The sequence below is a fragment of the Molothrus ater genome, chromosome 5 (assembly GCF_012460135.2).
Source record: "Molothrus ater isolate BHLD 08-10-18 breed brown headed cowbird chromosome 5, BPBGC_Mater_1.1, whole genome shotgun sequence".
Classification (NCBI taxonomy): Eukaryota; Metazoa; Chordata; class Aves; order Passeriformes; family Icteridae; genus Molothrus; species Molothrus ater.
Window position 1 is genome coordinate 34,035,349 of NC_050482.2, and position 20,969 is coordinate 34,056,317.

Below are 20,969 nucleotides of genomic sequence, written 5' to 3' on the forward strand. Positions count from 1 at the left end.
CTGAAATAAATGAATCAAAAAATTTTACTATCTATTACACTTTTCTGTAGGATAAAAAAAAAGTAATGACATTTCTCTAAATTAAATTGAAGATTACAATCTTTATGCAGTGTGGCATTTAGATACAATGAGGAAATTTCTGTAAAGAACCAGTATTCAATGAAGAGTACAAATTCTGCAAAATATGAAATTGTCTTTGGGGGGAAAAGAAGAGATTTCAAAAAATGAACTTCTTATGCAGAGTACACACCCTTCTGTTTCACAGGAATATATACACCTGGAAGGCACCCTAGGTATAATTCCACTCATGCTGTATCAAACATTTCCTTTCATACAGCGACTGAACAACACCTTAAAACCAGTTCCACACCATCCCCTCTTTCACTTGTCAGGGGATTTGTCCACATGAGCTCCTATAATTGGTTTTGGATGTCACATGCTCCTGTTTTTGTTTATGGCCTAAGTTTGTGTGTGGCCACACAGCAGCAGATGCACCACAGAGAATTCACTTGGTCACAGCACTGCTCACCACAGAGCCAGACCTCTAAAGAAAGCCAACCCACGGGGTTCAGTGAGGGCAGAGATGTAATCAAACAACAGTATCAGTCAAACAGAAAAGCAATGAGAAAGCAATGCAGATATCAAGTGCTTCATGTGTCAGGAAGACACAGTGATATCTGCTGGATCTACCTGCATAAGAAAATTGAAATGAAATATTATGAAATCTGAACGCATAAAGATTTTGTACGAGTCAGTATTTTGTTTCATCATTTTACAAGTTACTGCTGGCATCTACCACATTAGTCAAATTGAAAGTCAGATTTTTAAGGAACAAAGAAACTTAATTTAGCTCTGAAAATAACAAATTGCTATACGGATACCTTGAAAACTAAAACATTTCCACTATAGTATTTGATACAAACTTGTAACAATATGAGGAATGCCTATCTGAACAAAATTTTTGCAGATTCAGTCAGTCCAGCATTTTGCAATGAAAACTGCTCTATTATGAAGATTCCCCTTCACTACAGGGAGAAGGAATAAAAAGGCAAGTGAAATAAAGACACCCTGTTATTCCCCAGTGCTCAGATTATCAAAAAAGACAACTTGTCAGCTTTGCATAATTTGGAGGATCTTGTAAATTCACATTTTTATTAAATCAACTACAGCAGCTATTTCCTAGCTTTATAACCACCTCTGCAACACTGATGGGTAATTTCACGCAGGCATTGCAGCGGAATGCTTTACAGGTCATTAAGAGCCATAAAAGCTGCTCTGGCTTCAGAAGATCTCACTGGAGAACATGTCAGGTACGAGATACAGCATGTTGAAAAGCAAGGGCACGTGTGTGTTGAAAGTGGTTAACAGAAGAAAAGAATACATCTGTTAAAGATCTAAGTTGATGCCAAAACACTGCTGCATAGCACCATACACGTATTTTAGCTTCATTGCCTAGGAAGAGATTAGGAAAAATAATTTAGGGGCCTTTTAAGTTAAAAACACCAAAAATCTTCATTTATTGGCTCCAAGCAATGCTAGCCTTTTTGAATCAGTATGTATTAAATAAGTGGTGATAAAATCAGTCAATATTGCCACATCCTGGGATGGCTTTTGTTGAAGTGTTTTACTACACAGCAGATTCACATTTTAATTTACTTTTTTAAAGTCTGATTTAACAATATATTTTTTTAAATTTATAATGCAGTATTAAAGGAGAGAGAATACATACATCTTTTCTACATGAAAATAACTCTCCACTGAACATTACCCTTTAGCACAACCTAAGGTACAGCATTGCCTACATTACCCTTTACAAGAATCCCACACCAGAGCTTTACAAAAAAAATCTTTATGTTACCAGTCTGTTTCAATTGCTGGCAAAAATTAAACTTGTCCTTTTCACTGAAATTGTGTTGATATACAAAGGTTAAGAGATCTTTCTTACTAGAAAAAGAGCTTAAAAAACCTTTGAGTACAACTTTAACTTCATTTCAGCTACTGGCAAACACACTACTAGCTCTTTCCACCCTTTCTTAGCCGCAAATATTTGCTTTAAAATAATTACAGATTTAAAAGATTTGGGAAATATGAAGATGCCATATACACTATGAAAATTAGAAACTTCAGTAGCACAAGTACGTTGTAGTCTCTCAACGGTAACTTCAAGTATAGTCACAACTAATTGATATTTGTTTCAGAAACAAGTCACCATCGTCATCTTTGCCTGGTTTGGGTTGGCACAGGCCTTAAACATCATCTAGTTTCAGTCTCCCTGCCACCCACTAGATCAGGTTGCTCAGAGCCCCATCCAACTTGGCCTTGAACACTTCCAGGGATGAGGCATCCAAAACTTCTCTGGGCATCCTGTTCCAGCGTCTCACAACGCTCACCGTAACAAATTCTAACATCTAACTTAAATCCCTCCTCTTTTAGGTTAAAAAGGTTCCCCCTAACACCATCACTATCTGCCCATGCAAAAAAAAATGCCATCTCTCTTTTTTTAAGCTCCCTTTAATTACTGGAAGGTGCTCTAAGGTCTCCCTGCAGTCTTCTCTTTTCCAGGCTGAATGACCTGAGCTCTCTCAGCCTTGTTTTCACAGAAGAGGTGCTCCAGACCTTGGACTGGGCTTCTGGACTTGCTCCAGATCCATGTACTTCTTACACTGAGTGCCCTAGAGCTGGGTGCAGTAGAGCCTCACCAGAGCAGAGCAGAGCAGAGGGGCAGATCCCCTCCTTGGCCCCACAGCTTTGGATGCAGCCCAGGATGTGGGTGGCCTCATGCGCTGCAAGCTCACATTGCTGGGTCATGTTGAGCTTCTCATCACCAGCATGCCCAAGTCCTTCTCAGCAGGGCTGCCTGCAATCCTTTCTCTGCCTGGCGTGTACTTGTGCCCAGGATTGCCTCCACCCATATGCACCTTGCACCAAGTCTTTTCACAAAATCAAGAGCTTATGAATCAGGTATCGCTGCATTTCTAGTACGGACACGTGTCTGTACCCTTTCTTTGGTTTGGTTTACAATGACAGAAGAGAGTGCTCACTTTCTGGAGCATTACTAATAATTTGTCCTTGCATCTTCTGAACTGACAGTAAAGAACCTGAAATATGTCAAAATAAAATGAAATAAATCAAATCCAAAGTAGTCTCTCTGCCCTGTCAGCAGCAGAAGCAGCAGTGCAAGCACTAGGTACTTGCTTTCCAGGATGTTGCAGGTCCCATGGAGAGAAACAGCAAGTAACGATCCCAACCATTGAACACAATCAGCCCAGCATGGGCTCCTGCCAGCCACAGGCATATAATTACAGGCTTGGGGATTTAACGTAATCTCAAAACTAAAGGATGACTCTGTCTTACAAGTAGCTTCCACATGCTGCACTACATGGTTAAAGACTCCTGTAATTACAATTTCTGTAAGGCTTGGTACTTTGTAGAGGTTTTTTTAATTAATTAAAATGATGACCTTCCAACTGCTACATCAGTCTCTAACAAAACAAAGCTAAGCATTCCCTCAAAAGTACCATACTGGAAATGGAGACGCTCTCTTAGCAGAGACTTAGTAGAAAACAGCTGCTTCTATTCTCACTAAAAAAAAAAAAAAAAGATTTTGATTCTACTAAAACCACTTGAACAAAAGTGGAATAACTGTATCTTTCTCTATCCTGCTTTGTTCCCATATACTTATCAACATATTAAGCAACTGTGAAATTGGAATATCACACTAGAAAATAAAATGTGTATTTGGAGGTATGAGTCTAGAATATAAAGTCATTTAATCTACTACCACAGATTTTTTTTAGGAATTAACTCCGCAAGTTATTATGTGCAAGTCTTTATATTCAAGATATGGTCAAAAAGGATGGCAATGGATTATTAGAGCTCTAGAGATGCAGCAAAAAGAAAGGATGGTACAAGCAGTTTTGACTGACAATAGTTTCAAGCCTTTACAAGATGAAGGGAAATGCTGATTCATTGATACCTACCGTGTGCAAGCTGCAGGAAGACATGGCAGCAGCTGCTTTACCAGAACAGAATGGATTTCTGTACTGAAATCACACTGGTGCACAGTGCTTGGCTGCCAGCCAACTGGCACCAACCAGTGCACTTTCCCAGCCACATGAACTATTCCATCCCAGAAGTAGAACCAGTACTGGGAGAACCAGGGAGTGTATCCCAGAATATGATGACTAAAAAAACAACCGAGCAGATAATTTCAAGAAAAGCCAATGACTTGCAACTGTGGCAAGAGGTTTAATGCAATCATTGCTTGTATAATTGGGGGCAGACTGAGAACAAGAATAGAAAACATCACTACATGCCTTGCATACAGAGACCTATACTAGAACCCAATATTCAGCTCTGCCACATATGATGGGGTTTGCTCACCTTAGGTTTGTTTTTTAAAGGCTGAAAAACTGGACAGGGTGCAGACAAGAGCACCAAGAGTAATTTGACCAGTAAAAAAGTTTTGTGCAGTGCCAGCCTCAGAAAGTACAATATTGGATTGGGAGAGTTAGGACAGTGACCTGACTAGAGAGCGCCTAAGGCTGTCATGGGATGGACACATTGAGTGTTCAAGAGCTTCTACGCCACATGATAGACAAGTGTTAAAATTCAAACTAATCACTTCCTGATTGGAAGATCTGCTGACACATAAAACTCCCAAAATGGTTCTGGAATATGCATTTTTGCAAAACATCAGTTATTGGACCCACTGTAACAGTAACAGGCTGGATGTCACAACCTCCTTACACATCTTACATGTCCTCTCTTGTCTTAGAAAGCAAATGAAGCTTTCTAAGATATGAGATTTTTGATGGCCTCCTACTGTCTGTAACTACTGCTTGGACTAAGAGAAATGGACAACAATAAAAAATGGACTGCAAGAGTTTTCAGGCCATTTTCATCCTTAAAATAGTCATCAGATTTGCACATGAAATGTTGTACAAATAAAAGACAGGACTAGCTATACATAGATAAACATAATGTTTTATCAAATATATAATTAACACTAATATAAAAATCTTTTTATAACCAGAATCCTTAATGTGCTAGAAAAAGGGCCCCATTACACACCACAATAACTCCACATTCTCAAAACGCTGACATTTCAAAAGCAGGGAAACCCTTTTGTGCACCATCCTCAGCCACACATCCTCTCCCTTTTGCTGTAAAAGAAGGGACAGGATATACAGCAAGAGGCAGAAAACACACATGAGCAAAGTAACACAAAGCATGTTATTTACATCAGGAAAATTCCTACATGTTATACATATATAGCATGTATGACTCATAGGAAATTATCACCATGCTTTCCTCCCAAGTCACCAAAACAAAGGAAAAGTTCCTATGCATAGGGTTGAAATGTTTGTAATGTAAGTCTCAAAAGTGAAAGGTTGATAGCCTCAAGCTTGTTTTAGTGTTATTCCTCCATGGATCATTAATGCTTTAGTGGTGTCCCACTGCTATTCATCACATCTTTAATAGTTCCTTTTAAAATACTCTCCAAAAAAGTAGCTTGGCCAGATAACATCAACACTTGAAAGGCTGTATACAATATTTATCTCTTCATTATTTATCAGTTTTGTTTCCTATCGTCTTTTTTTTTTTTAATAATAGAAATTCTACAATTTCTGAAGGTAAATATGGTATTGTGTACAAAAATGATCAATAAAAAACTGGGGACAACTAGATAGAGAAGCAAAACAGTGCATTCCAGAACAGCCCAGCAGAAAACTAAAATATGCCAATCAGCAAAACAAATGTTACCCCTGTAAAATTTAAAATGTAAATAAATAAAAAAAAGGACTGATCTTCCTGTATTATTGTGGATGTGTGGATGTATCCCTTATAAACTACCAACTAGTAACAAATCTGTGTTTTAATAAGTTTTCTAATGCTTCAACATTTTTATACAAAAACCCTCTCACACATTTCTTTTGCACTGTCAGATATGAAATTAGAGCTTAACAATGAACACCAAACTTCAAGTTCTGTATTACATTTCCATTAACCAACTAGTAATTTTGAACTTGCGTATCTTTTTTAAAAGCCCAAACAACCCCATCTTGAATTCCTGATGCATTCAAAGGTCTGAGACTGGCATTAGGATCTTGAGACCCTAAAGGGGCTGTACCAGACACAGCACACTCCTGCCATCCACACTGCTTTGAAACCTGCTACCTTGCTTCTTCATGTCACACAGTCAAAAATCTTTTTTTTGAGTATGTTTTGTATGACTCAGTAAGTATCAGTGAAAAATTTTTAACAGTAACTTTATTTTTCCCCTTACTTTTCTGTAACAATTGGGACCTTTCAAATCTTCCCTTAGAACTTTCCTCTTTCCATAGATATCTGGGTTCTTCTAATAATCATTGTATACAAATATTCTATACACACACATTTTTAACTTTTGCAACAAGTCAGGGGCATTAAATTCATCTGCTTTTTCCTGAACCCTTTCTGTTCACTCCTGTGTTTCAATATGAGAAGCAGCCATAATTACATTTAACAGCCCTGGTGCAGACACCTGAGTAAGTAAAGGGCAGTTATTTTCCTATGTCCCTGACATGACCTTTGTTAGTACAGCATTAGTTACTCCCTTTTGTAAGTATTGCTGCTATTAGCAAACCTAACTGCAATTTCTCTACATGCGCTGGTCCCTCTAAGCACTGCTGCTTTCCCAGCTTTTCATATCTTGGATTACTTCCCCATAGACACATTTACTTGCCAAGTCATACGATATTCTTCTGCATATTACACATTTCTAGTTGTTTTAAAGACTAGTTAAAGGCATCTCCATTCTTATTACTATGTAGGTCTCCTGATCTAATTTCGACTGCTAATTTTATCAACAGTTAACAAGGGTGTTAAATCACTACTGCTGTCGTGAATCAGCTCCTGGGGGTGTTTCTCAACCAACTCATTCTATGGTACTTTCCCTTTTTAGATCATGAGCATTTAAAAGACACCAAATGTTTTAAAAGATGCAAAAACATCCTGCAGAGTTGCATCAAGCAACAGTACTTCTTCCATAAATTTTGTATTATATCCCAAACTATGACAGAGCTCATTATTTACAAATCTATACTGCTTATTAACTATGTTCACATTATCTTCAAGACCTGAAATCCTTCTCCCTCTTTAATGCTTATTCAATATTTATTTCATTACTGAAATTTTAGAGATACCAGCACTAAATCAAGGAGAAGATCATGGCCAAAACTTCTTTCTTCCTTCTTTCTTCAAAACTTGTCTTCTTTTGTCCCTCTCCTTTTTTTAGGTGCACATATTAGTATTTTTTGTGGCATGTCACTAGCTTTCCATTCAAGCAGAATGTCAAACTCTACCTGGGTGAACACAAACAGGTTACACCTAGAGATACCAAAGATCAGTGTGTTCACAGCCCGAGACAGAAAGTGGCAAACAATGTGTACACTTGAATTTCTTTGTACTTGTTCATGTGTCACAGGCTTTATGAAAACTGGCTCATACTGCAATTGTAAAGCACTTTTTTTCCACAAAGGCATTTTCTCCTGATGTACTTACTATTTTTCCCAACATACATTTTAGTTTGCATCACGCCAGCTGCTGCACTTCAACAATGAAAATAAACTTGGTACCACAAAGAGATTGCTGTGTACAGATTCTCCCTATGAACTTGGAAAGAGCTACATAAACTTAATTGATCAAAAGGGAGTCACAAAACGATGAAATATTTTGCAGAGGCATATGCTAATGGTACTGCACCAACTTCGAAGGCCTGCTGCCTTACTGGAAAGGTCCATAAAACTGTTGAGGTGATGGAAATACTCCCAAGCTGCAGCCTGGAATGCAGAAACAGGATGGTAACTGTGCCATTTATTTATTTATTTTAAAGTAAGGAAAGGAGAAAGGGGCCTGGACAGGAAATTAGAAAGCTAGCTGATATAAATTCAACACCTATCCAAGTTTTAAAAGCCCAAGTTCCCCTCCCCCTGTTTGCCATTCCAGATCTCTTGTCTGCATCTGAATGCTCACAGTGCTGCTAATGGATAAAAATGGAAACAAATGTATGCAACAAATCACAGTTTGCTCCTGTGCCAGCTTCCCCCTTCTGATTCATCAGATCCAGATCTCCATACTGCTGCTACATATTAAAATCAATGTTCTGCCTCTTCATTATTGTCATTATTTCTCTTTCACTTGAGAAGTTTCCTTTCCTTCAGATTGCTGCCTGACCAGCTTGTCAGGACACATTTAAATCAGTATTTTGTGCATACGCGTGTTTGTGCCGTGCATCTGGATGCCACCTCATTACCATCTGAATTCCCATCATTTCTGCCAAGGCACAAAAACATGGGGGTAAAAATCATGTCAAATGACAGAAGATTACAGCCATCTATCTCCATCATTTAAAAATATGAAGCAACTGCAGATTTTGCCATCAGCTCATTTCATACCTGGTAGGAAAATCTAAATAAAGATTGAATGCAGCACTTTCTGTGATGCATGAAAACGTAACGCAGCTCAAGTAGAAGGCATAAAAGATTCATCCTCTACTTGGCCACACCAGGGGCTTCAAGCTGCTTAAGTGAACTTTGCCTGCTCTACCTGGGGCTCACCTTCCACGGTCATGGAGGAGAACCCTAATGGCGCAGCCTGTTAACAAAGAAACCAGACATTCAGAGTCAGGTGGATGGTGAAGTTCCTCTGTGGGGGGCAGAAGCATTACTGAGAGCAAATGCAACCCAGAGACCCAGGTTTGTACAGCAACTGCTATGGCTGGTTGAGCTCCAGGAGAGAGAGCTCTGCTGGTGCTGTGCTCCAGCAACAAGGATGCTGGCTCCTGTAGTAATGCCAAACTCACACTGGGGAAAACGGGTAAGGCAAGGCTGCAGGAAGTCAAGATACATACTCTTAGTGTAGCATAAACAAAAAGAGTGTAAATATATGGGTGTATATAAATAGTAAATCTATGCTTGCTTTCATTTGGATCTGCAAAGCCTTCAAAAGAGGAAGCATCCTCAAGTTAGTCAAAAAGCAGGGATCCGCTGCACTCCCTCATGTAACAACGTGTCTGTGCCTTCATTTTTTTTTTAATTAGAAGCACAGCATACTCCTGAAAGAGGTGTTTCATTTATGTCAATTCACATCTTACTAACATGAAGATGAGCCTACAGCTACTGTCATTTTCACATGAGGCTTCAGTATAGATGCTGGTTTTTTTCCAAAACAAGTATAACAAAAAGCCTCACCTAAAAATAATAATCCACATTTACACACTACCCACTCAGAGAGGCAGCACATTTTCCACTAACATGCTCATTTCAGGCTGTGCATTTTAAGTTTGCAAATCTATTAAAAGGTGATGATCAAGAGCTCTTCACTTGGGCAACCTCCAAGTGACACAGCTGTAACAGCCTTTTGCTGGATGCATGATGCTGCACCTCCCACTGGCCTCTTCCCAGGCATTTTAAATTAACAGATTTGAGATGCGTCTGCATCTGAGAGAAATCTTTTCCCTGATTTTTGCACAAAGTTGGTGCAAGTATTAGAAAGACTACTTGGAATCCTGAAAATATTGAATTTACTACTACCAGATGTTATCACCAAAAACAATAAAGAGAATTAAGTAGTTTTCATAAATTTTGAAGTACTTCATTTATATTCATTTTGTGTGTTCTTTCCTAGTCCATTTTTCCCTCCTCTGATAAGCACATATAAATCTCGAGTGCAAAATACAAACCCATTTAAATAAAGTATCTGGGTCCCCTAGCAACAATGAATATTGATTTCACCCCACCCCCTCCCCACACACGCACACACACATATAAAGCCTGGAAACAAACCCTTATACACATGATATCCCTTTGAGGTCTGAGAAGAGGTAAACGCAATTTCCTCTCTCCACTTGCTTTCACAGAACTACTGGCCCTTATCTTTGATGTAAAATCTGGAAGCCTATATGAATAAACATATTCCCTGATATTTTCCCTTAAAGAGTTGAGTTTCTGAGCTACAGCTATAATGCAATAAGCTTCAGCACTGATACAATCAGAGGCACAACAGATGTCTCATCCAGAATTTGTGGTTGTGAATCCAGTCCTTGGCACGATTCAAGTCCCTAAAGGCCCTTGTTCTCTCTTTCAGCTCTTTAAGCCAAAGAGGAATGGGAAGAGGGGTGGAACCAACTTGAAATGCCTACACTGTCTGGAGAACACCCCACAGAGAGCTGCAAACCAGGAGAACACTACCCACTCCTGAGAAAAAGGGAGAAGAGAAAATGGCAAAGGTTCATCTTATCATCAGTGCCATTAATATTTAGTTTATTCCACCTGAAATGTTATTTCAAGGCACTGAATCGCTTAGAAGATTGACTTTGATTTTGGGAGGCTTTCATTTGTAAGCTGTCAGTTTGGATCCAGCTGAGGGAGGTACTGATGGATGGCTTCTAATATCTAAGAGTTGCTTAGTGGCGTATGACAAATGACAAAGAAGTTGCAGAGTGAGTTATATAGTGAGTCAGCAGTCCTTCCCCAGAAGGTTCAATACTAATTAAGAGGCAACTTGACACCCTTTGTGTAAGGCTGCTTGGAAACTTATGCCCAGATACCAGAAACAAATCACAAGCAACTAAATACTTTAAGCTTCAGCATGGAAATAAATAACAGCCCTACTGTTATAACATAACACATCCCTCAATACCCCCATCCTGGTTTTATTTGAACAGTACACTTAGTGTACTGCTTATATGATGGCTGACTAACAAAAAGCTACTTTTTGTTCACTCAAGAAAACTGCCAGCATTGTAATGTTTGCCTTTTATTTAAAACCCCACGTTGGTGAACAGGCTCTTTCTCGATCCTCCAAATCCACTAAGTGCAGTCATCCATGAATCAGAATGAAGGATGAGGCCCTGCAGAAAGGCACTGAGCTATGGCTGGTGTGTAGCTCACCTCCACTTGGTGTCAACACAGCTCCTGCTGGGAACAGCCCTGTCTTTGGCTCTGGAAGGAAACTCTGCCATTAGCAATGGATTTGAATGATCAGTTCTATCACACTGCCTCCTCTCTGTTTAAGTCTCTGTCCAGATCAACAAGCTCATTTCAGTTTGGTTTCACAGACAGAGACTGACAAAACACTAAGTGGTGAGTAGGAATGACAGACACCCACAACCCACCCTCAAGTCTTTTGCAGATAATTTTCTTCTAGTTTTAATCCATACTAGAACTGCCCCAGCCATAGGAAACTTGCCTCAAGTGCTTCAAGTACTGCAAAACTTAGCCTTGGGGGCTACTGTTTCTGATCCTAAATTTTTATCAAACACAAAAGTCCCATGAAAATAATAATGTAAAACTTGTGCTGTGTGTTTACTAGCACAAATAAAATTACATTTCAGGGATGGGGCATACCTAATTGTAAGAAAATGAGTTACAGCAAAATGGCAGTATGAACCAGGGTAATAAAGACAGCCTCAATTAAAAGTTACAAGAACAATGCAAGGGAACACACAATATGATGCACATTATGAGCCGGTTCAAAATCTCAGCAGAGTGGTGTTAGACACAGGAAGTCATCTTCCAAAGAAGCTAATGAATCATTTTGTTAACAAGAAAAGGTCATGTCTTTGATCAGTGGGGTCCAGGAATTATAATTAAGCAGAAGACCCACATCATATACTCTTCACAAAAGGCTACTGTATTTTAGATAACTGCTCTAGTTTGGTTTTGTTCTGTTATTTGTCACTGGTTTTAATACTATGAAAAGTGGTTTGGGGCTTGCTTGTTGTTAGTTTTACTTTTACAGACAGTGTTCTTTATGTTCCATTCTTCAGATATACATTACTATATTTTACATATAATATGTAAATATTATATGTAATATAGTATGTTATATTATATGCTTTACGTTTATATATATATTACATATAATAATTATATGCAATATTATATATATATATATAATGCCACCCAGGCATGGGTGACAAAATCTACCATTCTGTCTTCCTTTCTTTCTCCAATTGCTTCTGAACCATGTGGTGTTCCATTTGTGAGTGAAGAGAACACGATTTAAGTCAATAATGAACCAGCTCAGTAAAACTAAATAAGAAACCTAGCAAGACCCAATTAGAAACTTAAAAAAAAACCCCAAAAACAAAATGTAAAAGAACCTCTTGTAAATTTTATTATACTAAAAATAACTCACTCACTAGTTTTTAAACTTGGCCATAATTACTTCTTTTTTTTCTAAAACTGAAAGCATACTTTTTTTTCAGTGTTTTATACCATGTCTCTATTGGACAGCTGTAAGAGTTCACATCAGGAGAAAATGCAATTCAGTGAATTGTTACATTTGTCATCATATAAATCCTGTTCATAGCATTTTTCCCAAGTTGATTTTCAAGGTTAAGAGCTGTTTCCCATATTCCTCTGCTATGTTAGATTATTAAACACGTGTCATAAAAGAAGGCTTTGATTTTGTAAGAGATCAAAAATAAGTTTCCCTTCATCCCTTTATGCTACAGAATATATATTCAACATTAGAGCACTGGTGAACCTGCTGCAAATCCCTGACGATGCAGAAGCTTCCTTTGCTCTATGCAGGGTGCAAGAGACAAGCTTTCAGGGAAGGCAGCTGCATTTTATTTTGTGCTTTACAAACAGCTTTTGGGGAACATTTATTCATTTCACATTTAGTCAAGTGCTTTTTTTCAGCATCTTTTGGATGCTTCTTAAATGAAACTTTCCTACTCCTCCTCTTCACTTTAAGCTTGTTGAAGCAACAGCAGAAGAAAATGCACCTGGACATTTCTGAACTGAGTGAGCATTTGGTGGTAAGATAAAACTGAAACCTCAACTTTGCTCCATGTTTGAAAAAGGAAACAGCAGGCTGGAATTGTTTTAAATCCTCTCCAGGTATGAACCAACTTCCAAAACTGCCTTGGAGGGGGCTCTATCACTGTCACACATTGCAGTCTCCTGCCTCAGACTGATTCCTTACACTGTAAGGAATGTAAGGAACGTAATGAGACCTTGTGTTACCTCCCTCAGGCCTGGGACACAGTGTGCCCTGTGACTGCACTACAGGATTTGAAGTGACACATGCCATCAGATGCCAGAGCAGTGACTGGCAGTGACCAGCACACAAAGCCCCACTGGTTTGGATTATGTCATGATAAACAGGAATATTTTCTGATAAAACATAATGAAGACTGTTTTACTCTATGCCAAAGCAGCAATCAGGAGCTCTTTTAGAAATGAGACAGTTTGTTTCCAAACACCTCAGGAAACCCCATCGCAACCATCAAAAAAGCCAACCCAGGAGACAAAGTCATGCATGTGCAACAACTGCAACCTTTCAGCTGATAAGAGGACCACACTCCTCTCTCAATCAGATGGTGGAGTGCAGATGATGGTAACTGTGGATTTAAAGCCAGATCTGCTCAGCAGATGGGGAACCACAGTCTCCTGCCACTGTTCAATTAGAGAAAAATATTCCACGTTCAAAGCAAGAGATGCTCAATCCAGGTGTTAGGAATCAGTAAGATGCGACAGAAGGCCCTGGGTCCCAGAAATATTTTTTTTTGCTTTGGTCCAAGCACTTCCTAATGCACTGAGCTGCCACTATCTTAAATCTGTCCTTCCCTTAGAGACAGTCTGGAAAGCACAAGATGGTATCACTGGGTGCAGCAGCTCTTTGTCTGCCAGGGAATGCTCCCCTGTAAGCCGTCCTTTGTAGCTGCTTCCTTGCTCCTTGCCTTTTCCTCCTACCAGAGCTTCAGAACCATGAGGATGGAGCTGCCTCCAGCCCTCTGATGCCAAGGTTTAAAAAGATCCCCTATGAACAGAGTTGACTAACAAAGAAAGACCTTCTTTCCTTCTTTTGCTAAATCCTTAGATATTATCAAAAAATACAGTAAAATGGTGAAAACAGTTATCTTGTCTAATCTGCCTGCAAGAAAGTGATAATTATTTTAACTTTCATCCCTTTATTTAAAAGTGAAATGTGGTAACACTGACGCATTTATTCACCTTTTTTGATCCATAAGCACAAATATCGATCAAGATTTTCCTAATAAAAAAGACTGAAGCATACAGAAATTTGAGTAAGTCTGCACACACAGCGGAGCACACACCGCTCCAAGCACCCCTACACACAGATGTGGAGTCCCAGATCAGTGTCCATCGTCTCCCTCTGCTGGCAAGAGCTGCCACTTTCCTCTCCCAAAAAAACACCTCTCTTTTTGCTGGCGAGGCACAACGTGAACATCGCAGCACACTGCACCAAATCTCACTCGGTGCTGGTGGTCGGCTGCTTGGCAGTGCGCATCTGCAAGAGAACTTGCACAAAGAATCTAAGCGGCTTCCTAGCAAATTCCAGATAAGCATCAAATAAGTGTGCAGGATTAATGTTAATTATAGTTTGCTCAGTAATCGTCAGAGATATGAAACTGGGTTCTGTTTGCCTTTCACTCCACACAAACTTTCAGATTTCATTATTATAACAGGCTTAAAATAAATAATGCAAGATTCATGAAACGGAATGTTCCGTTTCATTTAAAATATTTATGGAAGTCTCTAAAAAAGAAAATCGCTGCTTGCATTTTACTGTGAAATTTCAAATGCAAGAGGCTGGATATGCATGAGGGAGCCTGATGGGCTGCAAAGCTGCCCCAGCTCTACCATCCACACACCTTTACCCTCCCTTGGACCTAGGGGACCTGGTAGGGGTGACCAGCCTGCCACATTTTTGGCTCAATTAATTACAGGGACAAGACCATTACTTACTCTGCCTCTCATTTCAAATCTATGAATTGTTGATCTCTTGGATTTTTTTTGCCTGATATCACATTTAATGGAAATGCTGTATTCTGCTAAAGTCACACACTACTTCCATAAATATGAGCATTCAATCAACTCATTATAGACAAATTTAGAAATTAATGTCATTAAGATGGTAAGAGAGATTTTTATGGCTCTTTTCAGTAAGCTGTTTTAAAGCTCTGTTTCTCAAAGCATCATTCAAAAAATTTATTTTATATGATGAAGTAATCATAAGCTTGACGCAACTCCACAAGCCTCTACTAAACACACATGGAACTTTTGTTTTACATTGCCTATATAACATCCTTCTTACCTAAACACACAAACACCTATCTGTATAGTTGGTGACTTGGTGATTTGCACACATCATAAAAATGGGATACAGATGCGAACATTATCAACTTCTTCAAATCATAGTAAGCCTGACATTACTACCACCTTTTAAATAATCATAAAAACCCCTATTTTTTGCTCTATTACTTTAGTTCCAGACATACAGTTCATTTTTTATTTAAACTCTCTGAACACCACATGCTTCTTCAGAAAGGCCTCTATCAGAAAAATCAGAAAATAACTGGAAGCAGAAAATTCCTGTTTATCCCAGAAGGCTTCATATATAAAATAAAAAGTGGGAGTGCTGGTATGATGATCCTTTAGGCAACATGGCACCCATGCACCACTATTAACAGCTTCTACAGGCACAAACCTGCTTTTTTTTTTCTTTTTTTTTAATCTTTTGTGAGAGAGAGGAGAGTATCATAACCAAAAGCTGGTTCTCCTCACAGAAAGCACGGCTGTAATAATTCATCACATGATTAGCAAACGGTAACAATACAGGTCACCCTAACAGCTAGGTTGTTAAAAAAATCTACAAAGAAGCTCTTCTAATGGGAGGGAATTCCTAAGATTCCCCAAAGGCAAAAATGAGAGTTTTGCAGGTTAAATGCCGAGGTGAGAAGCAAAATACATTTCCCGAATTCCACAGGCAGAGGGCAGCAGGCTCCAGCCAGCAGCGCTGTCTCGGGGCTTCCTGCTGCTTAATTTGACATCTCCCTCTCACCGAGAGCATCATCCTTGTGTAACCGTGATAGAAACTAAAAGATACTTCAGTCATTTAAAAAGAAAGCTGACTACATACATGTTCACTATTTCAAAAACGTGCTTTTTATTACAGGTGGCACCTCTGTGTAGCATAAAGGAACTTAGGTGGTGGTCCTAGTAAATGTTAATCCTCTTAAGTTAATAAAAACTCTGCTCTAAAGTGTTACTGCAGCTTTGCCTAAGGAACACACAGCAGTGATGAAAACTAAAGTATGGGGAAAACAGAACATGCACTATAAATGACAGCTTGTCTCCTCAAGCTCAGCTATCTCTTAAAGCCAACAAATATAGTACCAAAGTGACTCTTATTTGTAGAATGGAAAAAGTCTGAAGAATCTAATCTTAAACAGATCATTTTTTAAATTGGCTCTATAAGGCTGTCTGCAAGAATTCGACATTTGCATATAATGATAATGCATATTAGACAGTAATTACCATGGACTTTTGTTTAATTATAACTGATAATACAAATAAATCCTATGTTCCCAACTGAAGAATGTAATTAAGTCTGAGTAGTTCAGGGAGAAAGGGAAGAGGCAAAACCATTGATTTTAAAATCAGGAGAATGGCACACTATACACAAATTCCCTTCCACTTCCCACTCACATCAAACAGCATAAAAAAATCCATCTTCCCTAAAGAAAATGAAACTATCAACTCACTGCCTTGCCCTGTTTACTAATGATACAAAATGTTTTCTTACACAGCTTTATTCAGGATTTGCAAACTCCTCTTCACAAAGAAGAGATACCATTTTTCTCTTTGAACATTAGTGCAGTGAAATCTCTAATAAATGTGAGCAACCCCAGGCAAACAAAGGATTGTTAATAAATACAGAAAAGCAACCTGAGGACTGCAAACCGTGACAAGGGAGACTGAAGGCGGAGGTGAGACCATCTGAGATCCAAAAAACAATCTAAGTCTAGTTTAAGGAGGTAATCGAGTTTCATAATTAGAATAATTTCTAATTATGAACCCCAAGTTTCATAATTAGAACCCAGTAAGTTAAAAATACACACAGCAAAAGCTGTTACCTTTAGCAGGTATGCAAGTCTAGCTTGGAAGCAACACCAGTGACTACAATCGTGTCTAAGTCCCAGAGTAAATTTTACAGGCACTGACATGAATTGTTGGATTGACAACACAGCCCCAAACACCTCATGGCAATCCCTGGCATGTAGCCAGCTTGGCCACAAGGACTTGAAATAAATTCACTTATCTTTTCAAACAGTCAGCAGCAAGAAACTGTGACATTAAAATGGGAAAAAAAAAAAAGAAAAGTTGTGTAAAGGCAGCATGAAGTGAACTTTCAACATTCAGGCCACGCCATTCCCTGTGGGACTGACTAAAGCTGACAATCCATCAGCTTGACCTTCCCTGCACAAGCACTCCCTGCGAATTGCAGTTTGAAAGTTCAAGCTTTACATTTTATACCAGCTGGTACAAGAACAGCCCCAGCAGGAGAAGTTCACCATCTCCACTGAGGCTTTGCTCTGCTGGGCTTGTGGCCACAACCTCTTCCAAGGATGTAGAGAAAGCCAAAGGTGATCACACCAAAGTCACTCACCTTCAAAGCATGCCAATACATCTCCTGCAGGAGCTGAGAGGAGCAGACTGGCTGTCTTGTAGAAGGGAGAAGATTCCTAAGGGAAGAATTTGCATGAAAGTCTCAACTTTGACATTAAAAGACAGCAGTCCTAAACTTACAATTCCTTCAGCTGAGCTTCTGCCTGATGTGGTTCCTTCTGCATCAAAGAATCATTAGACATCCTGCAGGACAAAGTATTTTCTCTGCACAGTGGACAACTCTGATCTGTGTCAGCTTCAGTTCAGCTGTGCCTGAACTATGATGCTGAGGGACAGATCCTTCTCAGTTAAGCATCTGAGAGTATCATGGTTTAACTGCAGCCAGCAGCTAAGCACCACACCCCCAATTCCTTACTTCCCTCTCCTCCTCCCCTCCCCTCCACAGTGGGATGGGGAAGACTCAAAAGAGTAAAAGTGAGAGAACTCATGAGCTGCAGTAAAGACAGTTGACTGGAACAGTACAGGAAGAAAAAAAAAAAAAGGACAGTAATTCAGTAATTATAAAACAAGTAAACTATACAAAACAAGTGATGCACGAGGCAGGTGCTCACCAAGTGATGCCCAGCCAGTCCCTGAGCAGCACCCCTTGACCAGCTTTGCCCCCAGCTGATATACTGAGCATGATGTTGTATGGTCTGGAATATCCCTTTGCCCAGCTGAGGTCATGAACTCTGGGGCTGTGTCCCCTCACAACTTCTGGTGCCCCTCCAGCCATCTCACTAGCAGGGGATGACAGGCTGGAAAGTCCTTGACTTACTGTAGATACCACTTAGCAACAACAAAAACATCAGTGTGATATCAGCATTAAACTCATACTTAATCCAAAACACAACACTGAATAGTTATTAGGACGAAAATTAACTTTGTCCCATCCAAAACCAGAACAGGAATAAAGACCTGTATTCAGGCAATTAGATCATCCGAAAATAGGACTGCAGCTTTGCACATGATAATTTGAAGAAATCTGATCTACAAGTGAAAAAGATAATTCTGCATAACACTACAGTTGGGTATTTTTGTCATTTGCTTGTTGGAGATTTCTTTTTAGAAAAACATCTGCATTGGCATTAGCTATAATAAACTACCATGAGTAAACTGTGATCATCTCAAGGGCAGCTTAAGCAGCAGAATGTATACGTCAAATGAGATTCAATATAAGCTTGTACTCAGGACTGGACTATAAAATGGCACCAACAGACAACCTGTTATTTATTGTTTCTCCCTTTTTATCTCAAATATCATCATCTTCCTTTGTTTTCTAGGTGCAGGCTTCATACTCACCCCATTCTTTCCTGCCCTATGCAGTTTATAGCCAGACTCCTAAGTGCACATGAAGTGACACTCAACTCCTCTGCAACTGGAGGCCTTACAGCTCTCCCTGGCTCTGATGGGGTGAACAACTGCACTGTCACCATGTAGAACTGTCTTATATTGGTTTATCAATGTTTCCCAAAAAGTTCAAAAGAAAGCAACCTCTTTTCTGACAGAAAACAAAGGGTCCTATACAGCCTGGCAGGCAGACCTGCTGTGTAAGGAAACTCACCTGCTGCTTTCCTTCTGTATGTGGCCAAATGCCACCTGCCTGAAAAGGCCAAAAAAGTACCAGCTTAAAAACCTCTCACTGGTCCCATGTCCCCCTCCTCACTGACTCTGTCAAGCTCTTGAAATGAACTGTCATTCACCACCTGGAAAGCAGCACCAAACAAGTTTCCTCCACAGATCACAGAAACTCCTGTGGGACTTCTCTCACATCATTAACTCACACAACAACAGGCTGTACAGCTGCAGCCTGTCACCAACCCTGAGATTAAGGGAAAGATAACTAAGCCATGGGCTATGAAAGAAAAGGGGATCCTTAGAGCAAGCAATAAAAAAAGCCTCCTTTGTGGTTTTTCCTGCCCTCTCATATATGTTGCACACAGTTAAAGGAGAACTCCCTGCTTCTGCTCCCCCTTCCTCAGCATCAGGAGATTTCTTACTGCTATGCATTCTGTGTGCATCAGCAGCATCAAGTTTTGAACCAAACCCCAATGCAATGGCAGGTGAAAGGAATACTTTTTTTTTTGAAAGCACAATTCCAGTGACTTTGGCCACATCCAGTTCCAAACCCCCTCTTTAGTCTGATGAACAGATATTTAAAATATTCACCCTTGTGCCCTGTTACAGATTTTAACTGTTTGTAACTAGTTTGTAGTCATTTCAGGACTACAAAATATGCCAGAGGTATTTCATACACAGAAAGGCATTTTTTTTTAACAGAATGAGAAATTCTGCCAATAGAGCAAATACTGAAGTCATAGACTTTATATTGAATACGCTGGGAAAATCTGCATAGATGTTATATGGTACATAGATTCTCACTCTGTCTTTATAAAACATTACTCATTCCAGTTCTTTCTGGATAGATGCATTCATAGCTTTTTCCCCCTGCACATTCTTCACTTTATTAATAATTACTGTAATGCATCATAGTGCCATACAGAAATTTCAACACGACAGACTACTGTAACTATTGTTCCACTGTCAGAGGGAAAGATCTTCTGAGACATGAGACCCAAGAATTAAATCTAAATCCCCCTAAGAAGCTGCCATAATCCATAACCAATTAATATCATCAAAGGTCCAACAATTTGGACCAACAATACCAGGTGACAGTATTCCATGCATCTCATCGCAGAAATGAAGTGCGAAAGCTGCTGAGCTTGCAGCGCTGCTCTGCAAGGTGGGGACTGGAAGCAGATATCAGGTGGACACTTTCCACCAGGCACCTCTACAGCAAGAGAGATATGTGACAGACTGAGCAGTGGCAAGGGTGGCAGTTTGCTGACCTCGCCGTCATAGCTGTGGCCCATTGCTCTGGGAGACAATGCTGAAGTCCTCTACAGAGCAAACCAGAGACTGTAAGGCAGGAACGCTGTCAACCATGAAAGTGCATCAGGGGCAACATAAGAGCGTAGAAAACTTCTCAGTGACCAAGATGTTCTAAAGAACACAAGCAAAATGGTCATTTTGGGGAATCTGAGTTGGCATTTTCCCAATGAGAAGGAGGAAAAATACCTAAGAGCAGTGTGAACGAAGTAGGTGTCTGAAGCAAGTATAACGGGCAAGGCAATGACTTGGACTGTCTCCTTTACAAGAAGAGGAAAAGGCAGCATGGCATCAACTTGTGGGGGAACCTGGAAGGCAAACTCACTGGCATCCTAACTAGGGGTTGTTTAAATAGTAAGGTTATGTGCAGTGCTATTAATTCCAGTGGGGGATAAGCAGTAGAAGTAACAGGGTTGAATTAAGAATTCAAATTCTCTTTGCTAAGAAAACAGTCAAACCCCAAAGCTCCTCAAAGTTTTCCCATGAATTGTACACCTCTTTGAAGTCTTTTTCATTTAGCTCAACTTCATAGTCTCCAATTTCAGATGGTGCCAATTCCTGCTTATTTTATCTAATCCAGTTGGTCTGAAAGTGCTGTATTATTCTTAGAGT

The 20,969-nt window shown here is 39.6% G+C and overlaps 1 protein-coding gene across 13 annotated transcripts in view; it reads right to left on the reverse strand.

Moving 5' to 3' along the window:
- The window catches only part of GRIP1 (glutamate receptor interacting protein 1), a 309,227-nt gene that overhangs the window by 154,071 nt on the left and 134,187 nt on the right, over positions 1–20,969 (reverse strand). Inside the window, exon 2 of one of the 13 annotated variants that reach the window (XM_036400169.2) lies at positions 17,470–17,545. The exons of the other annotated variants lie outside the window; for them this stretch is intronic. Coding sequence (XP_036256062.1) covers positions 17,470–17,545 — 76 coding nt within the window. The remainder of the gene's footprint in view (positions 1–17,469; positions 17,546–20,969) is intronic. 13 annotated transcript variants of the gene reach the window in all.